The 25,889-nt window shown below is 35.0% G+C and overlaps 1 protein-coding gene across 7 annotated transcripts in view; it reads right to left on the bottom strand.

The window, feature by feature from the left end:
- Positions 1 to 7,931: 7,931 nt before the first annotated feature.
- The window catches only part of CUNH12orf50 (chromosome unknown C12orf50 homolog), a 43,987-nt gene continuing 26,029 nt past the window's right edge, over positions 7,932 to 25,889 (bottom strand). For 6 of the 7 annotated variants that reach the window (XM_077772256.1, XM_077772260.1, XM_077772257.1 and 3 more), the window contains 10 exons: positions 21,055 to 21,213; positions 20,522 to 20,599; positions 20,330 to 20,440; positions 18,555 to 18,665; positions 17,260 to 17,367; positions 15,542 to 15,658; positions 13,715 to 13,819; positions 13,229 to 13,432; positions 11,286 to 11,378; positions 7,932 to 8,170 (listed from right to left, as the gene is read on the bottom strand). In XM_077772256.1, coding sequence (XP_077628382.1) covers positions 8,145 to 8,170; positions 11,286 to 11,378; positions 13,229 to 13,432; positions 13,715 to 13,819; positions 15,542 to 15,658; positions 17,260 to 17,367; positions 18,555 to 18,665; positions 20,330 to 20,440; positions 20,522 to 20,599; positions 21,055 to 21,213 — 1,112 coding nt within the window. In that variant the 3' untranslated portion in view covers positions 7,932 to 8,144. The remainder of the gene's footprint in view (positions 8,171 to 11,285; positions 11,379 to 13,228; positions 13,433 to 13,714; positions 13,820 to 15,541; positions 15,659 to 17,259; positions 17,368 to 18,554; positions 18,666 to 20,329; positions 20,441 to 20,521; positions 20,600 to 21,054; positions 21,214 to 25,889) is intronic. The other variant, XM_077772262.1, reaches the window with a different exon arrangement.

Genomic DNA, 25,889 nt, shown 5'->3' with positions numbered 1-25,889 from the left:
TCTGTATTGTCTCTTCTGAATTCCTTATACTTTATTTTCATTTCTCTTTACCTTTCTTTTTCTCTCTGTCTTTACCTTTCTTTTATATTTTACATTTTTAACCTCTCTGTGATCGATTATGAATAACTTAGCTCAAATATATCCTTCAGCTTATATTTCTTTAGCAATTTCTAATCTCTGTTTACTGTATCCTTTAATTTTCCACCTCTTTTTCAATATGTCTGGTTAATATTGATAGCTTTTTGTCATTCTTCACATTTCAATGAACTATTTTATTTTTTAATTTAAAAATACTTTCAATATTTTCTGCAGGTCTGATTTCATATCTTGTTGCTACAGTTGACCAGTGGTTGTTTCTTTGTGTTTAATTTTTTAATTACAAATTTGCATTACTTGGGACTTTATCTTTGGCAATTCCTCGATATCTGAATTTAGAGACCAGAAACCAGAAATGATTTACCTTTGCTTTGTCCGCGTGCCTGGGACACTTATCAATTTGACAATACTTTATACTATATTTTTCACTTAAAATTGGTTGGGACATTTTGATAATGTTGATTCACTGGAAAAAAATTAGGTTCTTTAGAAATCTTAGGAGAAGAGGATATATATTCACACTATCTCTGTCTGCAAGGTTATTGTTCTTTTTCTAGTTTCCTCTCTGAGCATATCAGCTTTAATGGGTCCTGGATTTTTGTGAAGTTTTTCACCCTGTCCCCAACTCTGTTTATGCCTTAGACATTGTTTCTGATTCTCGATTTGTGGACCACTGAAGTCCAAACTCTATGGCACCAGGAATCTGCAGATACCTCAAGACAAACACCAGTTCTCATGCTTCCTTATTCTTCAGGATTCCCCTCTTGCCACTCTGGCTTCTGAGGACATACTTTTCTTTCTTTACTGTGGGCATGTGCCCTGAAAGAGAGATTTTAGTTTTACAGTGTGTGGTTTCTAAATGTGGCATATTTGGGTATGTTCTTCCAAAAAGAGATAGTACTCCCTGAATAAATATTTTACCATATGACAAAAAGAGAAAATTCATGTTTCATTCTTTACAATTAATTATGTTTTCATAGAAGTTATAATTTACTGGGTAGTTAGTTTGTTGCAGACACTATACTAAGTTCTATTACTGTATTATTATAACAATTCATAATGTAATACTAGAGCAAAGTAGCATGGAAATACTTGAGAAAATATGACCACTTAAGACATTCTAGTGCTGTCTTTAACTATGAAGATATTCTAAATCTTATGCTTACTTTGCTTCAGGTTCTTAATATTAAAGATTAGAAGAAGGACCAAACAAGATCAAATGACTTTCCCAAATCACTCTTTGGTTAATAGCAATGAACAATGCTATGCATTACTTTTCACAGAATAGTTTATAGAACTTCTGGTTTTGCCTAAGGCTATCTAAATATCCACAACAGTTCCACACAACAATAAGCCTCTGAGTTAGTTAGGCAGTGTAGAATCGAGGAATTAGAAATTATTTAACAATCACATATTTGTCCAGTACATGAAATATATTCAAAATATAACTGACATTGACCCTTCTGCACAGTCTAGCTCCTTCACTGTGATGACAAATTTCTGGGAAAAAAGGCCAGATTCCTCTTACAGTTAATATAGGCTTTCTTGTTCTGTCCACAGTTTGCATAATAAAAGAAACAATTAGTGTTAAGATCTCACCTCCTACATAATTAACAGGAAAAGATGAAAAGTAGATAGAAACTGTTTCTCTTTAGCATGTGTGTGCTAAGACTATCCCTAATATTTGCTGAGCCTAGAGCAAGAGTAGATATGAAGATTCGCATCCCATATATTTAAATATTTAAAAATTATAAATCAAGCTAACAAATAACCCTACACAATGACTAGAAGACCCAGGTTTGTATTTAGAATTCTGGGACAATTCAGAGTTCTTCACTAGAAACTAGAAGCATGAAAAGCCTCAATCTCCTGGCACAAAGTGCAACCCTCTTTTCTTCCCATTCCCTTCTATGTCCCAAGGCTCAAGAGACCCCATGCACATGTATAGACAAGACCAACCCACACTTTCCACGTCCATTAACACTTCACTTCTCCAACCCTTTGACAGCAAAGTTCATCCTTTGGCGGACTGTCTTAGGGGAGAGAATCATATATATCCCAACAAATGGGCTCAAGATGATTTGAACAGTGAAATCTGGCATCTGTGATATTAGAGCATACACTAGAAGCGTGTCTCAATATAGATATATTTCCATGGTCTATGGAGTCCTTGCCTAGGGTAAGTCTCTCAAAACACAAAAATCTTGGCAATGGTTCTACATTCCTTTGTTAAGATTTGTACTGGTTGAGCCAGGAAACAGAGATAGGCATTAGAGCATTCAGCAAATATTAAATGACTCTTATGTGCCAGATGGAAGGGATATAAAGAAGGAAAGAGACTACTCTTTCCTTGAAAACACTCATCACCTAATAGAAGAAATAAGCAAATCACTATACATAACATACTTGCTTAACAGAAAGTAGGTGTGTCCAAGAAAAAAAGTTCTCTGTAAAACTGGTATTCTTTCTCACCAACACTCTCTGGAGAGCACAAAGAATTTCTAAAGCAGAAGGTAATTGCTGCTAAAAAGTTAACAGTTTGTCTTTTATCCCATAGTAGTGTCAGCATGGGGTGCAGGCCAATACCTCATGCAGTGCTATAAATTGGCGCTCCTGCTCATAAAAAGGAATGCTAGCAGCAAGGAAATTTTTGAGAGCTCTTGTGACCAGTCAATGCCAAGCTTGAGTTTTCACTTAAAATATCTGTGAAGCATGCCTTTTCTATATTCCCATAGTACCTATTCTATACCTCTACTTTGGCATATATAATATTACATAAATCACTATTTGCATGACACATTAGAAACATTTAGAATGAAAGACTTGGCTTATCTTTGTATCCATAGAATCTAGCAGATGGCGTAACGTCAGAGGGTGTTCTTTCAACATTTGTTGAATGAATTGCTGCTATAGATGGAATATTTGTGTTCCCCCCAATTCATATGTTGAGATCCTAACCCTGTATTTAGTGTCTTTGAGTTGCAAATAGGTCATGAGAGTGGAGCCTTCGTAAATGAGATTAGTATCCTTGAAACAGTGACCTCAGAGAGTTCCCTCTTCCTTTCTACCGAGAGGCCATAGCAAGAAGTATTTATGGATAGCATTTATGAATATTTATATTCATTTATGAATAGCATTTATGAATAGCATTTATAAATCAGGAAGTGGACCCACACTAGACGCCAGATCTGCAAGTACCTGGATCTTGGACTTCTCAGCCTCCAGAAGAATTATGATAAATATTTGTTGTTTAATACCACCTAGTCTATGGTATTTTGTTACAGCAGCCCAAATGGACTAACACAATTAGTATGATTGCATAAAATGAATTGCATTTAGAATATAGTACTATAAAAAATATTTTGGGGGGGCTAGTATAATTTTCTGATATAGCTGTTTTCTGTCTTGCCTTGATTGTCAGAAAACTCAAATGTAATACAATGTACATGTTTTGATATTTGCTTTTTCTTTATTTTATGAGAAAAAGGCATGGCTATGAACAACATATCTACACCACAATTAAGGGAGGACAAAAGGGAGGTAATGGGGAAGGGACCTTGACTATGAGCTTTACTGTCATGACTCTGAAGTTGTTATCACTGGCCCAGAGTGGTCCAGTGTGGCTTTAGAGTAAGTTGGGCCCTGAGGAAAAGAAGTATAATCAGATATGCAACTGGCCGAGTGCAGTGTGGTGAATAGGCTAGGGTCACAGGCACAGATGGTACCATTCTGCCTCTGCCATTTACAAATTATAGAACTACTTAGTGCCCAATTTTCTCATTAATGGGGGCAATAATAATTCCTAGCTCATAGTTTATTTTTTCGTGGAATGGGGTACTACTGTTTAAATGAGTTATTTCATGTAGTATAGTGCCTGCTATGTAGTAACAACTATTAGTTTTATTGTGCATAAGATAAACAGTTGTGATAGACATAAAAGCTTTCCAACTATGCCTATACACTGATCCCTAGAACCTGTGAACCTGTTAGCATATATGGCAAAGGGGAATTAAGGTTGTTAATCATTTGATGTTAAAATAGTGATACCATCTTGGTTATCCAGGTAGATTGATTTTATGTGTCACTTTGGCTAGGCCACGTTGCCCATGTATTTAGTCATACATTATTCTAGATGTTTCTGCAAGGGTATTTTGAGATGAGATTTACATTTAAATTGGCAGACTTTGAATAAAACAGATTGCTCTCCATAATATGGAGGGGACTCATCCTGAATAGCACAAAAGGCTGACCTTCCCAAGTCAGAAGAAATTCTCTATCAGACTGTCTTCAGACCCCACTGAGTCTCCAGTCTGCTGACCTCCTCCATCAGATTTTAGACTTGCAAAGCCTCAAAAATTGTGTAACTCAGGTCTTTAAAATTAATCTATACATATAAATTATAGATTATAAATTATATATAGATCTCCTCTCTTGATTCTGTTTCTCTAGAGAACCCTAATACAGATTTTGGTACTGAAAGTAGCTCCACAGGAACATAATCTTAGAGGTGAGTTTTCTGAATTGGTTCTTGGATTTCTGATATTGGCTCTCTAATCTGATTAGATTTAAAGACACTAATGACTCTAATTTTAGTAGTTAAGAGCACCGATCATGGCAATAGAAATACAGAAAATATCACCACTGTATACTCACAATCAAGCACTTATGAGGAGCAGGATCTTGAATTCCTAGCTCACACATCACCTAAACAACCTGAAAGCTGCCCTGAATAAAAGACCCTTATCTCTTATAGACACAGGGCTGAGATTGCTGAAAAACAAATTTATAGTCTCATCCTGTGAGTGACTAAATTGCAATGTAAATTGAACTCTCAAGCTCACAGATTATTTACTGTTACAATGAGGGCATTGATAGGGAAGGAACATTGTCCTTAAAGTTGGGATGGAGACATGTTGGAAGACACTCATGAAGCTGGGGACATTTTAGCCCCTAAATTCTGAAGAGATTTTGACAGTAGACTTAGCCTCTCTACCCCCAACAAAAGCAGCCACACTACCCGCTTAACTGAGATTAACTGAGGCAATTGCCATGTAAGAAAATGCTGGTTCCCTCAAGACTGACCCTGACCACTGCTCTTTGTTACTAGGTCTATAACTAGACGAAGTCCCAGAAAGCCTCACTAACTGTGAGGTATGAAGTGCGACCCATGAGGAAGTATACTACATTCCACAAGAACTACTTGAGTTGGCTAATTTATACAAACAAAAAACCTGGGACTATGTGTGGGAATGGATATTAAAGATGTGGAAAAATAGTGAAAGTAACATAAAGTTGGATTCCAATGAATTTGTTGATATGGGCACACTAAGCAGATGTTCTACTTTAATGTCACAGCTCAGGGAATTATAAAGGGCTCCAATGGTTTGATTGATTGGCTGGCTGGTTGGTTGGTTGGTTGGTTGGTTGATTGGCTGGATGGTTGGTTGATTGGCTGGTTGGTTGGCTTAAGCATGGGATAAAAGGTCGCCAGAGTAACTGAGCTAGAAATATCATATCTGCCTTGGTTTACTGTAAATGAGGGAACTCAAAGACTTAGGGAGATGGAAATTTTGAGTTGATTTGTCATTTAAGACCTACCTCCCTTCCCTGGGAAGGTCCAGGAAACATCTTTATGTGTCCCCCCTACAAATTAATATGCAGAAGTCTTACCACCAGTACCTCAGAAGTTGACCTTCTATGGAAATTGGATCCTTACAGAGGTAATCAAGTTAACTTGAGGTCATTAGAGTGGTTCCTAATCTGATTCATGTCTTATGAAAGAGGAAAATTGAATGTGCATGTATGCGTACACACACACACACACACACACACACACACACAAGGAGAAGACAGGGATCTACAAAACCAATGAGATGGGCTGGGAAAAGATTCTCCCTCACAGCTGTCAGAAGGAATCAATTCTGCCAACACCTTGATTTCAGACTAATAGTGCCAGAACTATGAGACAATAAATTTCTGTTGTTTGAGCCACCACCCAGTATATGGTGCTGTGTTGTGACAGCCCTAGCAAACTAATATACTAAACACTGAATAAATGTTGACTTATTATTTTTATTATTGCTGCATTTTGAAAAGAGTAGAATCATAGTACATATATCAAATTCATTGAAAGCTTTTGTATGTGCCAAAAAAAGCAACTGCCTTCTGCTAGCATCATAAACTTAGGCTTAAATGTATTGCTTTTATGTTTAAGAGTCAGCAGGCATAACTTCTTGATGGCTTACTACATTTCTGGATGGTCTACTTATCTTTGTTATCCTCTATCCTTATTTGGGAGGCTTGCTGTCTTCTTTCTTGGTTACTAGTTTACTGCATTAAAGTTATGTCTTTTCCCTAAATACAAATATAACAACAGAGTTGGTTTATCCCACCATCTACTTGGTCCTCTTAGACAAAGTTTATCATAACAAAAATATCCTTTTGTTTAGGAATAATGCATGTACACATTCAAAAGAATGATATTCAAGTCTTCTTTCAGATGTTTTTCATTTCTCATCCAGTCTTCAGCATTTTGCATGTAATAAAGGTACACACTGAGCATCTGTATGGTGAGAAAGAGAACTTGAACTGCCTTCTTAGAACACTTCCCTCTTTGCCACTAGATGAAGTTTTAGGACATGGGTCTGTTAAGTGGAACTATGGATGTTCCCTATTAGCCTCCATTTGGATAGCCTTTCAACTCTGCTCTTTTCTTGCATCCTGCTCAAATCTATCTCACCAAAATATTTTTCTGGCACAATTTTCTGTTCACACTATTTCTGAAAACAGAGTGACCATATCCCATGTTTTTGAAAGTGGGTAGACAGAGCACCATTAGAAGCTGAAAACTAGGACTTATTACTCCTCATGCTGGTATTGCATCCTATAGAATGTTTTAAAATAAAATATTTCTAATAAATACCCAATAAATACTGAACAAGAGATTCTACTAATAACCACAAGATGCATGCAAGTATAAATATAGGGTATCCCAAAGTCTTAGAGAAGTTCTGAGCTTTAATAAACTCAGAAGTATAAATGCTACGACTTATGAAAACGCACTTTGAAAGGTTAATTATGAATATTGCTCTCATACTGGTCTTTAAATTTGAAGAATAAATTCTTAATTTTAAGTTCTGGTTTCAGTCACTCTGCTGATGAATTTTTTAATTAATTAATAATTTATTCTTCTAAACAAATGCAAAAGAAATGGAAATGAATTTTCAAATAATGTCTTTTATTTGTAAGCATCTATACTTTTAGAGTTATTTAAAGCCTTAAATCTCACTAATACTTTTGGAGACATTGCTTCATTAATTCACTTTTTTTCCTTGAACAAGTCCTTTTCTTTAATATGATAATATGATTTTTGTTTTCTCAGTAGGAAAATGTTTATTTTTCAGTTCTGAATCTAGCCTATCTCAGCTGATAGATTTTGTAGCTGCCAATTAAAGGACATTGTTCAGCACTGTCCTGCATAAAAACAATCTTTTTTTTTTCTTTCTACAACACATCAAAGTGCATTTCGATTGGAATTCCTCTAACATACTCATCACCAATGTAACCCTGGGACTTCATTGAATTTGTTTACATTTCATCTGTTACTGCCACTGAGGACCCAACTTAAAATCTAAGTAAAGAAAGAAAATGTGAGGTTTCTTCTATAAAGAATATTGCAAAACAGAGATCAAAGATACAATTCTAATTCTCAATCTGTGCAATCTAACTTAGTTTACAATTAAAGAATGATTTTAATTGTCAAACTTTTAAATTTTATTAAATGTTTGTGGCAATACATCGAATGAATTCCAGACCTATATAAATACACAGGCAGCTGTTTGTAATTTGCATTTTATCAGTTTTGAAAGAGCACAATGTACTTCCTGCATCTTATTTTCAGAATTTGCATTTTATCATCTTTGGCTACCCAGTATATAGTATGGAGTACTTGAATATCTCAGTCTTTGAATTTTCATTTTTGATTGTAAATCAGATGATATCTGGAACTTTTCTCTTTTCTCATTTTTCTCTTCTCTCAACCTCCAGATTTACTTGCTCCCATTTCTTCTTGGCTCTAATAAAACACACAAAATATGTCAATTATTTTCTTTTTCAGGATTCTTCATGGCACCAACATTCTGCATTCCTTTGCCTAATTACTTACCATAAATATAAAGGCAAGACAAAAACAAAGCTCATTGTTTTAATTCGTAATTTTTCAAAACGTCATTCAAACTAATTCCATTTCTTTCCAGAGCTTTTGCATTTGGATGGAGGGATGGAAAAGAATGGAAACAATCCTACATGTAAGGCTGTGCCTCAGTGCACCCAGAATGAACAGAACGGATGAGCTGTCCTACAGACACAGGTGCCTCTGGTCACACCAGCTCTATCCTGATCAGAAAGGACATGCGGCCTTAAGGGAGGGCTGACATCTCTAATAGCCTTTAGCTCCTTTCCTTGGTTCCCACACATTTTCTTCTCCTACTGCAGTATCCTCATAGCATCTGACAGCATTTTCCCAAAAGGCTCCTCTCACCCATTTACAGTTCTGTGGCCTTGGCTCTGAGATATTCCTTAGTGGAACAGACTAGTGGCAGCTTGTGCTTTCTGCCTCCTCTCTCCAGCAGCCCATCTGTCCACTGGGAAATGCTGAAATTGTTCCTCTGCACCCTAGCAGGAAGTGCAGGGGAGGAAACACAAGCTGGTCTCTCTCTAGTCTGAGAATCACAACAATTAGAAAGGATAAGAGTTTGGGGGTTACAGATTTCCCAGTCAAAAGCTCAGGTAAATAAGAAAACCTGATGTTTGTAATTCTATTTAATTTCTTGACTTACGTCCCCATTCTGCCTGATGTAGAAAACCTACCTACTCCTTTGCACATAAACTGAGTCCAGTTCAGTGATTTCTTAGCTATTTCACATTTATATTTCAACCACATTCGATTTGAAATTCTTTTTCAGGATTTTTTTTTTTTTTTTTNTGCCTTTCTCCCCGACCTCTCTGCTGCTTATCCTCATTTCTAGGGTTGGAACAGGGGAAAATGGTTGCTGCTTTGTGACTGCAAGGAAGAGAATATTACTTCAGCAATCTTGGGTCTCCAGAAGGCCTGGGTCCTGTGCTGGTGAATGGTGGTCCAGACAACATAGCCTATGGTTTCTCAAACTTTAATGTGCATCTTAATCACCTGGGGAACTTGTTAATAAGCAGATTCTAATTCAGGCGGTCTGATAAGAAGATTCTACATTTCTAACAAACTCCCAGGTGGTGGTATTACTGGTTGCCCTCAGGCAACACTTCAATAGCAGGTATCAAGTGGATGATTTGAATTATAAACCACTCCCTGGCAGAGCCATCTTTTGAGATTCTCATAATAATTTGAGATTGGAGTCCTCCCCTGCAATAGGACCAGACCACAAAGGCATCTTTGATGTTATGCTTTCAGTCCCAGCCCAAAGACTCTGTAGATCCTCTTTGTAGCTCCTGAGGAATTCATTTTCCCTTGAAACTCACAAGAATACATGATGCCCTCCCAAGTACACTTGGAACTTGGGAATTTCCAGAGGCTATCTCCAGCCCTGTCTCATGTTAGACATGGCTTGCTCCCCCCACTCCCACCACCAAATGGCATTTATAAATTCTCTCCAAAGCTTTTCTCCCTGGGTTGCATCTGGAAAGTACAATGCAGATCCTCTTTATGTTCAGATTCTTTATAAACTTCAAAGGGAAATCCATCACTAACTTTCTGCCCCTGGGCCCTGGCATAGCTGGAGGTGACAGGAGAAGAGCAGACGAAGACTAGAATGCATTAAGTGGCCCCACACTGTATCTGATTTTTTGCTGCCCCTCCATATCCACCTCCTTGCCCTACAGATTGAATGGGGGGGGGAGGAGTTTTATAAACTCACATCCTCTGCACATTCCTTTTCTTGTGCCATACATGTTTCATGCTCTTATGTGACCCCTCTTCACTCCCCAAATCCTTCTGTAATTCATGTGTAACTACCTGGGATGGGAGAGGAGAAGGCTGCTGGGAAACTAGAGCAGTTACCAGGATGGAGACATGGATGAAAAGCATACCCTTTAATACTTCAAATAACATCACACCATAAGGAAACCACGGGAGAAAAAGATGTAGCTCAAAAATTTATAGTTTTATCCAGGATTTTTCCTTCCTTTCCATCAAAAGTTAAGTACAATTACATGTGAAAATTCACAGAAATCTAAGAGAAAATACAGCCCATTAAATAATGCTACAGCAGAGTTCTCTTGGAGTACAATATGATGTGGAAAGATACGGGCAAAAAAAAAGAAAAGCAATTGGCTTCACAGTTGAAGTTAAGAGTTTTGAGAGATACTACTAAAGAAGAACTCAGCTGTTTTTTGGGGCTTTTCTTTGTTTTGTTTTCTGGTTTTGGGTTTTTTTGGAAAGTGGATAGTTTCTAACCTGGATGTGTTCAGTTTTCATTCTGGAAAGCACTTGTAAAAGAGTTTATGGATTTCAGATGATTCTGAAAGTTCTAGGCTAATGATTTAGGTAGGAACTCTCTAGATTTTTGGGGGAAGATTCAATTTTCTGAGAAGTAACTGAAACTGTTTTTATCCTATGTGGTTTTCCAAATCTACTGTGCCAGCCCCAGAGCAGCTTGGAGGAGCCACCAAGCTTTTTAGCAAAAAAAATCACCTGAGGTTGGGTCTGCTTCCAACTTTCATCCTGGGAGGTTCCCAGGACACCCATACTCTTCCAGAGAACAGAGCACAAGGGAAACACCACAGGCCCTCAGAGCATCCTGATCTGGAAAGTTCATCTTAGGTGCCCTGTCAGTCTGCATCAGCTAATATTTATGTATGGATATAGTAGGGCTTTGATATTTTGTGTCAAGATATGGTTTTATATATTTACTTTACAGTTCAACAAAGAATGCATTTTAACAGGTCATTGCTGCAACTGCTAAGCTTGTATCTAAGGAGAGAAATATATCAGAAGAGTTCTGATAACACATAAAATATAAGCAAAGGAGAATAAAATAAAACAAAGTAAAATTAAATTGCTAGTACACGATCTCTACTAAACTACAATATCATGAACATTTTCTAAATTTTTCTAAAATATGTTTCCTGACCTTAGAAACTTGTCATTCATTTTTTTAGAATTATATGATACATTAAAATTACTACTAAATATTTACCTGTATATATCTTTTCAGTTTTTGAATATGTTTTTGAAAAAGGAATTCTTTTTCTCCAGGCTGAACCATTATATGATGTTGATATATATTTATCTGAGGAAAAAAAGAAGACCAGAATTTATATTTTCTAACTTTAAAATTATATTCCAACAGTGTCTCAAAGTTATAAATATCTCTGAGCTATTCTCTAAGTAATTTATTTTAGCATTTCAAAGCTAAGGCATTAGGAACCCGAGTGAGTTTATTAAGACCATATATGTTATCAGTGAACATAGTTATGCACCTTTTAGTTGGCTGTCCAATTCTTCAAATAAGGCTCTGTCCCATGACGCTAAGCTAAGGGAGACTAGGATATCTGGATGTGATCAAAATATTTCATTGCCTTGCTTTACCCTGATTTTACAGACAATTCTGCTAATACTTGCAGAAGACAGAAAGAAAAAAGAAAGAAAAGACCTAGGAGGCATTGCCAGTTCTCTTTATCTTCCATAAAGTGACTCCCATCAGGGCAGTGATTGCTCTACCATAGTGAACTCACTGCCCCAGGAAACCAAAGCCTTATATATACTGACTTGCTCTGTAAATACCTCCTTTCCTCTGGCAACTTTATATCTGAACTATTATCTAACAATGTTGTATTTGTGTTTTTAAGCATTACTATGCAGCTATGATTCTCAAAGAATGGCTCATAGTAATACTAAGAATTTCTTTGCTTGTTTTCCTGTGTTAGCATTTGCACTAATGACCCAAAAGCAATAGTGGACATAACTGTGACCACCTTACCATAGATCTATTGACAGCCAATAACAATAAATTTAATAATAAAATAATAATAGTAATAAATAAAATTAAGACTGTTTTACCTAAGAATATTCTTGTTTTATATATAAACCCATATATCATTTTATTCTAAAACAAATAGAAGAAAAACAATTTAAATAAAGCTAACTTCTACGTAAAAGAAAGAACCTAAAAGAGACATTGAATTTTTACTTATTCAGAAAGTACACAACATTTGGAACTCCTAGACTGTGAACACAGGAAAATACAAACACGAAATTAGAGGGAATTAAGTGGCCCTTTGTTGAGAGAACTGAAACCCAACTTCAAAAGAGCAAAATTCATCTGAGAGAGGAAGGAAAGATGTGTTCCCTTCTCCCTTGTGGCCTTGTACATACTGACATATACTACAAGTTTGCCTATTACATGATGAAATGATTTAGAAGCAATCTGCACATGGCAGGAGAGATGAGAGGTTGTCAAAAATATTGCAGTTAACCCCCAAACTAACCCTTTCAGAAAGCAATCATGAAGGCTTAAAGGAAAGCCAAGGCGTTAGCCTGAAAGTGGTGATTGAACAACATGGTTAATGGAACAAGAAAATGTCAACCATTTGAAAACAATCCTCAAGAATGAAATAAAGCTATCCAGGGGGGGAACAAAGCGCAATGCTGTGAGACAAAACACTAGGGAGGTTCAATGTCTACTCATCTGCACCCAACACATTTTTTAACATATCTTTAAAAAATTTTTTTTAATGTTTATTTATTTGTGAGTGAGAGAGAAATAGTGTGAGAGGGGGAAGGGCAAAGAGAGATGGGGACACAAAATCCGAAGCAGGCTCCAGGCTCCAAGCTCTCAGCAGAGTCTAACATGGGGCTCAAACCCATGAGACACGGGATCATGACCTGAGCTGAAGTTGGACGCTTAACCTACTGGTTAAGCACCTGGGTGCTCCCTAACGTATCCTTTAAACCACATGCACTCCTGCTCGTGGAAGAAATCTTGCTACTAGTTCTCTAAGACATCATGGTGATGGTGATGGTGATGGCCCGGAAACAGAACAGGGATTGCGTAAGGATGAAGATTACTTGGACCATCATGTGATTCCATGGGAATGCAAACCACGTGCATGAGTAAATCATATAAAGAAAAAGCCTCACCTGGACAAAGGTTGACTTTGGGTTCCTTGTTAACATCGACTTTATTGTAGGACCTATTTGTGGGCCTGCTGCGGGGAGGTGCACTCAGTGAGACAGTCCTGAGAGCATCTCTCTGAACATGGATATAGGATGCATTCTCAGCATTTCTGTTCTTATTATTGCGATGGTAACTCATTTTATTTTTGGGATTTGGGGTCTGTACTGCTGTAAAAGAAAGCAGGAGAGGCGTGAGGGATAAAAGAAGCTGGTTTCATATCCATAAATAACATACTGCATGGTAAATGTATGTGCTATAGAAGACAATGTGCAGAATGTATGTGCTATAGAAGACAATGTGCAGTAAGAATTAAATTTATAAGATTTGGGTTGAGATGTAAAATAACATGTTGCACAATAGTAATTTGTTTTTTAATTAGAAAATATTATTTTATATCTACTTTCTTTTTAAATTATAATTTAGAAATATCAAATACATGGATCCCTTACCTCTCCGCATTCCTGGGCCAGGAAAATTCTTTGGTTCATCATAAATCCATTTTCTTTTTTTCACACCTTTAAAGTGAGGCTTCCTCACTGGCTGGACATCATTCACTTGAAGAAGATACAAATTTTTAGTTTTTTTAAGAGATTCCTTTATCTGAAAATTACTGTAGGTGAGAATTACATATCTGTGCATTCACATGTCAAGCAACAGAAAAAAAAATACACTACACTAATACTTCACTTTCTAGAACAAAGTGTGACTTATTTTTTAAAATACCCCACCCCCAAGAAAAAAGCTTTCCTGATAATTGATTAATGAGAAAAACTTCGATAGAAGTATTCCTCAGAGAGAAATGTTTTCCCCCAAAGAATGTGTGGATTGTTTAAAAGAATACAAAATTACATTGCAAATATAATTATATATCTCATTATAATGTTATTTTTAAGTAGTTTTAGAATTGTTATTTTGAACATAAATCTACTTCCTAAGGATAAGGATTAATGTAAAATACTTTTAGTGAATATTACTTTATTCTTTTAAGTTTTTTTTAAATTTTTAATAGTTTTTTATTTATTTCTGCAACAGAGAGAGACAGAGCATGAGCAGGGGAGGGGCAGAGAGAGAGGGAGACACAGAATCTGAAAGTCTCTAGGTGCTGAGCTGTCTGCACAGTACCCGATGCGGGGCTCGAACCCATAAACCACGAGATCATGACTTGAGATGAAATCGGATGCCTAACCGACTGAGCCACTCAGGCGCCCTATTTTAAGTTTTAAGAATTTGAGTATAAGGTTAGTTTGGTGAAACAAGACTAAGTAGTCAGAATTGTAATTGCTAAGAGTACTAAATTATTCACGTTTTACTGGCATATTTTTACACTGAAGAATTTATATAGAAGCTCAATTTTCTAGGAATTTCTAAGGTACACTTCTCCAGAGAATCTTAAAACAATTTAGTCAACAGGGCATTCTTTGTTATTTCTCTGTTTGGAGATCCTGAACATTCACTACTGCACGGAGAAAATGAACATCAAGTTCACTATGTAGATTATACTAACTTTCTGTAGTGGACTAATAAATCAAATCTGTCTTTGTCCTAGCTCTCAAATTCAGTTAAGCATTAAGTTTGAGTTCGGATTCACCACCTCCTCTCCAAACATCATGCCCTGCCCTTACTCGCAAGCTCCCATTCCTAAGATTTGAAAACCGTGTTTTTAACAAATGTCACTAAACTGAGCTTCTTAGGAGTAAACCATCATGGTTCTCAAAATCCCACTCCTAGGATTTGGAAACCATATTTTTAACAAATGTCACTAAGCTTCTTAGGAGTAAAACCATCATGGTTCCCCCTTCAATGCTTGGCTGGGATCCAAGAACATTACAATCTCAGTAAATGAAATAAGTGAAAGAAGGAAACAGAAAGGAAGATTCATGAGTCTTAATTGTATCAAGAGAAGTAGCCCGGAATACAGAATGGCATGAAGAAACCAAATCATGAAAAATAATCAATCACATAATAAAAACTTGTCAATGTATCCCACTATGGGTTAAATTTAAAATGGTGTACTAATGAATCTTCCGAGAATGGAGTATACTGTTAATTTTAATACCTAAATTAAACTAGTGGGAATGTATATAATTTACTAGGACCTACACCACAATTCATTTCAGAGTTAGTAGAAGAATATTGTTTTTAATTCTTAATCCTGAATAATTTTCAAACCATCCTTTTTTCTTTCATTTTAAAAAACTCTATTTCAAATAAGCAAAACAAATCAATGATAAGACAAATATATCTAAGGCCAAAAAGTGATAGAGCTAATGTCTCACTTGAAGAGGGGTCTTCTCTGCACTTCATACTGATATTCTCAGTAGCATTTAAAACATGCGTTGTAGGTACTAGTCGGGTAGTTAGGGAACGCTTTGGATGAGGGCTGTCCTTGTTATCTTTTAAAGCAAATTAAGAAAATAAAATATCAATGTTAGTAAAAGAAGCTTTCAGTTTGTATTTTACTTTTCAAACATTATATAATGGGTATACCTCTTTCAAAAATACATATTAATTTTTACAACACTGAAATTCACTAATCACTACATTGACTCCCCAAAATTTGTCACTAACAAAACATTAAAAATCCTTTATACAGACATTATCTTCAATATATAAATTATATATTTGTGGCAATATTTTTAATAACTTCATACAAAACAATCAGAAGGTTATCAATTTTAAATCAAACGTGCTGATTTAAATTAAGGTGCCAAAAATAATTTAAATGGAACAACTTTTGTGTGTTATATGCTTTGAAGCAGGACTTTCTAACAGAGCCTTATATAATGATGGAAATTTTCTCAGTCTGAACTGTACAAAATGATAGCCACTAATCATATGTACATATTGAACACTTGAAATATGGCTAATGCAACTGAAGAGCTGAATTTTTTAAATGTTTTATTTATTTCTGAGAGAGAGAGAGAGAGACAGGGGAGGGGGGAGGGTCAGAGCAGGGGAGGGTCAGAAAGAGAGGGAGACACAGAATCTGAAGCAGTCTCCAGGCTCTGAGCTAGCTGTCAGCACAGAGCCCAACGCAGGGCTCAAACCCATGAACGTGAGATCATGACCTGAGCCGAAGTCGGATGCTAAACCGACTGAACCACCCAGGCGCCCCAAGAGCTGAATTTTTTTGAAATTTCATTTTAGTTTAAATTTAAACAGCCACATGTGAAGGGTGGCAACTGTTATTAGTGTAGTTAGAATTTTTTTTGTTGTTTTTTATGTTTTTGATCTATTGGGCAAAATGTTTCCATCTTTGAGTGAGAGGGAAAAGATTTATATATCATTTCCCATAAGAATTATTTGATCACAAGTGCCTTAACCTATTCTTGAAAATGTTTATTTAATGGTGACAAAACAGTAGATGAAACTGTTTAACATTTGGATGGAGAATATGTAAAGCCCTCTAATTACAGGACAGCGATACTTTTAGTCTGTGACTAAGAGAGCTGCCCAGCAGAGAGGGACTAGCTGGGAGATTCTAAACATGGTAAGAGGAGTACAAAACTATGAAGGATGGATTTTATTATATCTCTTGATTATTCACAGACTATAGTTGGTAATAATTATAAAATGGGGAAGTCAGAAATTAATCATGAAATTAATACTCTTCACAGTGTTCACAAAGCTTTCTAAGAAAATTCAATCACACAGAGTATTTGAAGTTGGAAAAAGAAACTAAAAAGGAGTTGGTTTTACCATTTAAAGACCAATAACTGTAGATCTAGCAAGACTCCTAGAAATTATGTAGTCCAAGAGGCCAATATTTTAGATAAGGAAAGTGAAGCTAAAAGAGGTGAAGTCTCGTGGGCAAACACTTAGGGACAGACCAGGACTGAGAAACCTTACGTCTCTTGACTCCTATTCACTGGATTTAGTGTATATTTCAATTTATTACCTTGCCTCTTATATTGGTTTCTACAAGTGTCAGGCTTTATATTTAATTTATCTATCCAAATTATGAACAGATTAAAGTTATAGGATGGGTCATTACCTTTAGTATTTGAACATTTTGACATGGTAATTTCTTTCTCTTCAGTTAAAGCTTTCTTTTCATCTACTCCAAGAAATATGATCTTCTGTGGAACGTAACAGTCACCACCTATGACAATACCTTACTGTCAGTGGCTATGATGGCAGAAAGTTGTAAAACACTGTCTTCTGATACAAGATTATCCTCCACAATATACCTTTTGCCCACTTTTGTTTAAACATTTCTTAATGATACCACCCACATCTCTATACATATCATATATGTTTAAATTAATATATGTGCACATGTATGTATATAAATATACAATATATACACTTACAAACATATAATAGCAAAAAATTAACATAGTCAACACAATTAATTTGCCTTTAACATATGAAAATCTTTATTTCTACCCTGTACCACCCTTTAGAGGTACTTAGAGTAAATATATCTTCAATATAACATCTTCAGACATATGAAAGCAATTTTTATGTTCCTTAAAGTTCTTCCATTTTCCAAGATAAACATCCCTAATTGCTTTAAAAATTATATATTCTAATTTCCAGATTCTTCACCATACAAATTACACTTTTGTAACATAAAATATTCGCTTCAAGTAGCTTTCTTTTCAAATGACACACAAATGTGGACTACCCTATACAGAAATCAGTGGAACTGGTGTAATAATAATTGACATTTACAGAGCATTCTTCTATATGTCAGACACTCCACTGAGTACTTTAAATGACTTATCACCTTTAATGATCTTCCTATACTATTCCTAATAATTCAATGTGAGTTTACCTGAGCTATTTGGTAGCTAACGCCAATTACTAAATAATTTTTAAACCTTCTGTCCAACAAAAAACACTTATTTTTTTCTTCACAATCTGTATCATATCAAGTCTTTCCCAACTTGAAGAAAATCTACCATTAATGTCTTGAGCTTAAATGCAAGACTGTTTATCACAGTTTGAGTTTACCTTGTTTAAACTTGGCTCATTGATCCAGCATATTAACTTCCAGACATCTGTCAATTTTATAAACATGTCTCATTCATCCAGACATTCAATTATTTAAACATAAAATCATTTATTCTACAAATATTCACAGTGTGCACATCATGTGTCAGACATTCTACTATAAGGATTGATCTATGGCAATTAATTATATACAGTTCCAGGCCTCAAGTTTCTTACCCAAAGCCAACAATAAAAATGTCAACATTTTGAAAAAGCAAAATTAGTTATGTGAGAAGAAATTTGGACTCATTTATTATATATTCAGAATCAACCAGCTGTAAATTAACTCACCTCCATTTTCAAAAGCAGCAATGTCAGTCCTTGGTTTCCTATCCAGTGATGCTTTTATCTCACCTTGCCTTTCAAATAGGCTAAATTTTGTTGGAACTGTTAGACCATCCCCTAAAAAATTAAGTAAAAATAAGAAAAGAAAAAAGAAAAAAAATAGAAAATCACCTCAGGGGCCATTAGGTGCTTATATAAAATTCATGATAATAGTAAAAAGTCTTACATAAAATTCATGATAATAATAAAAAGTCTAAAAATTAGTGCAAGTATTGTTTGCATAATGATATGTATAGTGATATGATGAACAATGAACATAAATATATGAGTTTTACACACATTTGTAATTATTAAGAAAATAACAAGCAAATTTATTTTCCTATGTGGATTATTTATTAAATGGAAATTTAAAAAATTAAATAATCTAACATTACTATGTATGTATAACATATTTAACTTATTTTATATGTTCTTCTATAATGAAATTTATATTTCTTTTGAATATACCTATTCATCATGAACAAATTGAGTGAAAAGCATTAGAGTCTACCACTGATAAATGCTAATTATTTAATACTAATTAAATAATTCTTAGCATTTTTCTTACACATCTCTAGATAATTTTTTACTAAAATAAGCTATTAAAGGCAGAATAAGAGATACATGATAATCAAATGCACCATGTGATTTTGGATTAGATTCTAAACCAGAAAAAAAAGTTAATTTTACCATAAAGGACATTGATGACGCATACTATAAAGGGAAAATACGTATAAATATCTTTGTAATCTACTATTTTTATATTCATTTCTGACGTGTATTATTTGTTTTTTTGTCTAGGTAATGTGAGCAAAGCGCTCTTCTCTAGATAGGATGTCCGCCTATCAGCCAAGTCTTTCCAAATCATTTTAACATCCAACATCTGATGGTACGTTGCTGCCACCTACTGCCATGTTTAAACAGTTTACCACATATTTACTTGAGTGGCAGGCATTTTATTTACTCTTTATCCTCCACTTTATCCTACCCTCATCTTGATCCTGGGAGATTGTCCCAACTATCATCTTTTTACTTTTACTGAAGGGAGAGGATTCAAATCTCCTACTGCAGCAAAACTTGTGTTTCATCTCATCCTAGAGGCAGGAAAACTATATAAACTCGTTATACCCATGGATTTTCTCTGGGTTTCTGGTTTTACATCCAGAAAATAATGTTCTTCTTATCTTGCCTTCAAGGGCAAAATGTTTACCAACATTGAAATCAGATTCACCAAAGCATAAGATCCAGGAAAGGCCCAGCCTTGGAATAATCCAGCTGCATTGCCTCTGAAATTGCCTGGTACACAGAAGGCACTCATTCAATAAACAAATGTATCCTTGTTCTGCCACTAACGTCATCCCGTGATCTCATTTTGTCCTTCTAGGGTTAGGCTGTCCTTTCTATTCACAGAGAAAACTAGGTACCTACTTCCTAGGGAGCGTTCTTAGCAAAGAAAAACGATGGTAAAAGCAAGTTATTTATAGAATTACTGCGTTGAGGGTGTAGTGCCCCCATATGTTTATGTAGTCTTTTCATTCTGCATTTCCTCTGGGAAAGCATAATTAATAGCAGCTTTTCATATTAAATTTAGGTCATCCGATAAAAGCATTTCATTCTCACTCTCAATTCTGATGTATTATTTATCATTTAGCTCTAGTGTACATCTTCCTAAATAATTCACAGCCTATGACATCAAGCATCTCTCATACATCACCTTGAAACACCACCTTTTCATGCCTTACCTTCTTGCAATTCACTGCCATTTTCCAAAGGCTTTTCTAACTCTTTGTCTGCTGTAGAGGCAATGCTTTTTGATGATGACATATCTGGAGTATGAAATCTGTAGTATTCACCTAATCTCCCATCAGAAAGGTAGTGGTTAGTATATTTGTCACATCAAGCATTAGAAAATCCACAAATGTTTGATTGCTTACCAGATTTATAGCACATCTCCTTTATTGCTCTTTTTTCTTCAATTTCTTCAGGAGTCTTTGTCCATAAACTAGATGCATCTATAGGATATTTTTTTTTTAATTAAATTGTCCCAAAGCCAAATAATGTGAAAATATATAAATCAGGATTAAGAATCCCAAATATTGTTCTCACAGATGGATTTAAAAAAAATTTTTTTAATCAGTAATTTGCATACTGGTAAATGTCTCAAACTGTTATATTTTACCCACTAGGAAAATCAGCATGAGCAACTGTTGATATTTAAATAAGGTCTATCTACCAGCCATCATACAACAAAAACTCTCCAATCCCAATGATCGTAAGCATTTATAGACATAGAACAAATTAGAACATAATGAATTTAATGTACTTAATGGAATTGAAGTTATTTTCTTAGCAAAATCTGTCATATTTATTACATTATAAACCCCTAATAGTTAAAAAAAAAAACATATAAATAACATGGTAGGGTTTTTTGAATGTTCATTGTAAATCTGAGAAAAGCCTTACTAACCATTTTGTTCATCTCCTTCCTCCTCTTCTTCCTCAAAGTTAGTTTTTAAAACTAAAGGATGATGAATGGGTCGTGATATATTCTCCTGAGGTTTCAGGGGTTCCTGACTCTGGGTCAGGGGTGGAATTCCTTCCTGAGTTTCTTTCTGCGGTGTGATATCTACAGAGAAAATGCAAAATTTCAGTCCTTTTAAGATCTATATTATGTGCATGTTTAATGATCAACAGTTACCCTCCTACTATTACACATTTTGTTAAAAGGTATTTCGTCTTATTTCTGGAAAGGTTATTAAACTAAAAAAGATCAACATTTTGCCTGTAAGGTGCAGAAAATATGCTAATTCATAGATTTTAGATGGGAATTATAACCACGACTTGGTATATCACATTTTTGCTATAAATGCAAAGTAATCCTAAGTATCACTGTATTCTCATATTATGTATGTAGAATAAGAATAACTTAACTAATTATTTTACAAGAAATTAGTGAAGGCAAATTCAAATATTCCTTAGCTTATATGGCAGAGTATATACACCAAAAGAGGAATAATCCAATAGTTCTAGTTTTCTGTGACTGCATGATCACTTGGGAGTGAGAAAGAGTGAAACTTTCAGATTCCTCTATTGGCTACACATTGGTCAGACTGTCCAAAGTTCTAGGTCGTATTTAAATGTTCTGTAATCTTCAAAACTAACAAGCAATTACTAGAAAAAGCTAGTGAACATATGAATCTTCTTTCATCACCTATTCAATCTTCTTTGTCTTCTAAGTGAATCATTATCAAATTTGGCTAATTATCTGAATAAACTAAAGAAGTTATTCAAAACATTTTAGGTCTCTACATTCTGAACTTCTGATTTAGCAAGTCTAGATTAAAGCCTGGAAATCTAATTTTATTTTTTAAAAATTCTCAAGTAATTATGAAATCAGCCAAATTTGGAAACCATTGCCCCAAATGGATGATCATCTAACTAGGGTTCTAGATTATGGGAAGTCTTTAAGTGGATGTGCCATATCCCAATCATTTGAAAGCAACAAATACTATTCCAGATCCTCAATTTCCACTTTAATTTTTTCCCTAAAGTTGGTTTGCCTAAGAACAGGCTGGAGTTCACAATAGCCTTCCCTCCATTTTACAAGATAAAGGCTACCCTTTACTCATGCCAGAATTTACTATAGCATATTGTTCAAAAGAGAAATCCTCTTTTAGTGATTAACCAAACTACCACAAACCCATAGGGCTTTCTCCGTTACCTTAATTTATATACATTTCTATCAGAAGAAAATCATGATGTGGTAGGCAGTATAATGCGACCCCTAAATGTCTATGTCCTAATCCCTAGAACTTGTGCATGTATTAGGTTACGTGAGAAAGGAATTGAGGCTGCAGGTGGAATTAAGACATAATCAGGTGACCTTAAAGTTGGCAGATTTTTTGTCTTGAATTATCCAGGTGGGCTCAAGGGAATCAAAAGGGTCTTTACAAGTGGAAGAAAGATGCAGAGAAATAGAACCAGGAAAGAGATGTGACAATGCAAGCTATGTAAAGTGATGCAGTGTCAGGAGGACTTGACTTTCATTGCTTATTTTGAAGATGGAGGAAGGATAACATGAACCATGGGATACTGGAGGCCTCTAGAAACTGGAAAAGGCAAGGCAAGATGTTCCCTCCCAGGGTCTTCAGAAGAAATGCTGCCCTGGAGACAGCTTAACTTTAATCAAAGAGGTCTGTGCGGAATTTCTGAAGTATAGGTCTACAAGGTAACAAATGGGTTGTTAAAGCCACGTGGTTGATGGCAATTTGTTACAGTAGTAACAGAAAATGAATACACAAGGTATTCGAAAAAGTGCTACAGAGGTCTATGTTGGAACATTTTAAATTCAAATGCATGGTGGAGTATGGTAGCAGTTAAGAAATTTTGTTGAAAAATTCTGCCTCTCCCATTTCTGGACTACTGTTGTAGAATATATAACTCTTGAAGGGAAAGTCTCGTGACATCAATGGAAGGAAACCACTAGTAAAAACTCTAAAGGAAAAACATGGCTTTAAATAAAGCTTTTTAGCTATTTTTGATTTTAGAGCCACATTTTTAGAAGTTTCATTGAGATGTAATTCATATACTGGTATAAATACACAATTCAATAGTTTTTAGTGTATTCACAGAGTTGTGCAGCCATTTCAGTAGTCAATTTTAGGACATTTGATTACTCCAAAGAAGAAACCTATTCCCATTAGCAGTTACTCCTCATGTCTTTCACACACCCATAGTTCTACATAAGCACTGATACACTTTGTTTCCGTGGATTTGCCTAGTACATATTTCATGTAAGTGGAATCATACAATATGTAGTCTTCTGTACATGACATCTTCCACTTACCATAGTGTTTTCAAGATTTAGTCATGCTGTCACCTGTAACAATACTGTATTCCTTTTTTTTTATCCAAATAATATTCCACTGTAGAGATATACCACAATTTATCCATTCATCTGATGGTGGATACTTGGGTTATTTTCACTGTTTTGGATGTTATAAAGTAGTTCATACCTACATTTGTGTACAAGTTTTCATGTGGACATATATTTTCACATCTCTTGGATATATATCTAGAAGAGGAATCACTGAGAAGCATGCTGACTGTTCAATATTTTGAGGAACTGCCAGAATGTTTTCCAAACAGTTGTACCATTTTACATGCCTACCTGCAATGTATGAAGATTCCAAATTCTCCACATTCTTCTTAACACTTACTATCTTTTTGATTAAACCATCCTGATGAGTATGAAGTGTAGCTCATTGTGGTTTTGATTTACATTTATCTAATGGTTGATGATGCATGATGAGCATCTTTCATAAGTTTATTGGCCATTTGTAAATCTCTGAGAAATGTCTTCAGGTTCTTTGCCCATTTTTTCATAGGATTATGTTTATATTATTGAGTTACAAGAGTCGTTGACATATTCTGGATACAAACCCCTTATCAGATGTATGATTTGCAAATATTTTCTCCCATTCTGTGAGTTATCTTATTATTTTCTTCATGGCGTTCTTTGAAACACAAAAGTTTCTAATTTTGATAAATTCTAATCCATTTCTCATTTGGTTGCTTGTCCTTCTGGTGTCTCTAAGAAGGCTTTGCATAACCTAAGGTTTCTTATAAGACTTTTGTAACATTAGCTCTTGAGGTATTTTTTTAAAAATCTATTTTGAGTTAATTTGTTTGTGGGCATAAGGAAGAAGTACAAAATAACTTTATGTGGCTATCCAGTTGCCCTCACACTCTTTATTGAAAATACTATCCTTCTCCCCATTGAATGATCTATGTATCCTTGTCAAAAATCAGTTGACCCTAGGCTGATTGATGTAAAGGTTTATTTCTAGTATCTCAATTCTATTCCATTGATCTATATATCTATTTTTATGCCAGTATCAAGTGTTTTTTATTACTATAGCTTTGTAGTCATTTCTAGGTTTTGAAATTCACACTGAGTTCTGTAGCTTTATTTTTCATTTTCAAAATTGTTTTTGCTTTCTGGGTCCTTTGAATTTCCATATACATTTTAGAATAAACTTGTCAATTTCTTCAACTAAATCATTTGGGATTTTGACAAGGTGGTGACATTAAAACTATAAATCAATTTGAGGAGAATTACTATGATAAAAGCCAACCTATGAACATGAGCTATTCTTTCTATTTTTAAAAGGTTTAATTTCTTGCAACAATATTTTATAATAAGTTTTGAGTATAATTTTTGCACTTCTTGTGCTAAATTAATTCCTAAAACCTCTGGGATGAATCTCATTTGGTCATGGAGTATAATCCTTTTTAAAATGTTGTTGGATTTCATTTTCTATAATTTTATTAAATATTTTTGTGTCTCTATTCACTGGGAATATTGATCTGTAATTTACCTGTGATGTCTTAGTCTGGTTTTAGAATCAGAGTAAATACCAGCCTCATAAAATAAGTCGGAAAATAGTCTCCCATCTTCTATATTTATGGAAGAGTGTGAAGGGTTGGTTATTAATTTTTCTTCACCTGTTTGGTATAATTCAATAATAAAGCCATAGAACCTGAGTTTTTATTTGTAGGAAGATTTTTAAGTGCCTATTCCATCTCTTTATTATAGGTCTATTCAGATTTTCAATTTTTATTTTCTGGAGTCAGTTTTGGTAGTTTGCATCTTCCTAGAAAGTTGTTCATTTCATCTAAGTTATTTAATTTGTTGTAAAATAATATTTGTCCATAGTATTCCATTCCAATCTTTGTTATTTCTGTAAGGTTGGTAGTATATCCCCTCTTTCATTCCAAACCTTAGTCATTTCAGTCTTATCTCTTTCTTTCTTGGTTAGTCTAGCTAGGATTTCAATTTCCTTGATCTTATCATTGCTTTCATTGATGTTCTCTGTCAGTTTTCTACCTTCTATTATTTCTACTTTAATCTTTATTATTTTTCTCCTTCTGTTTGCTTTAGGTTTACTTTGCTCCTTTCACCAGCATCTTAAAGTGTAAAATTAGCTTATTAATTTGAGATCATATTTTTATTTGTTGTTAAAAATTTTATGTTTATTTATTTATTTTTGAGAAAGAGAGAGAGAGCACACACAAGTAGAGGAGGGGCAGAGAGAGACACACACACAGAATGTGAAGCAGGCTCAGGCTCTGCACTATCAGCTCAGAGCCCCACGCAGGGCTCAAATTCACTAACTGTTAGATCATGACCTGAACCTAACAGAGTTGGACACTCAACCAACTGAGCCACCCAGGTGCCCCTGAGATCATATTCTTAAATATAGGTATTACAACTGTAAAATTTCTTCTAAGTCCTGCTTT

Source organism: Crocuta crocuta, unplaced genomic scaffold (genome assembly GCF_008692635.1).
Source record: "Crocuta crocuta isolate KB4526 unplaced genomic scaffold, BGI_CrCroc_1.0 scaffold216, whole genome shotgun sequence".
NCBI lineage: Eukaryota > Metazoa > Chordata > Mammalia > Carnivora > Hyaenidae > Crocuta > Crocuta crocuta.
Note: the sequence above shows the minus strand (reverse complement) of the source record. Positions and strands in the feature narration are given on the sequence as shown.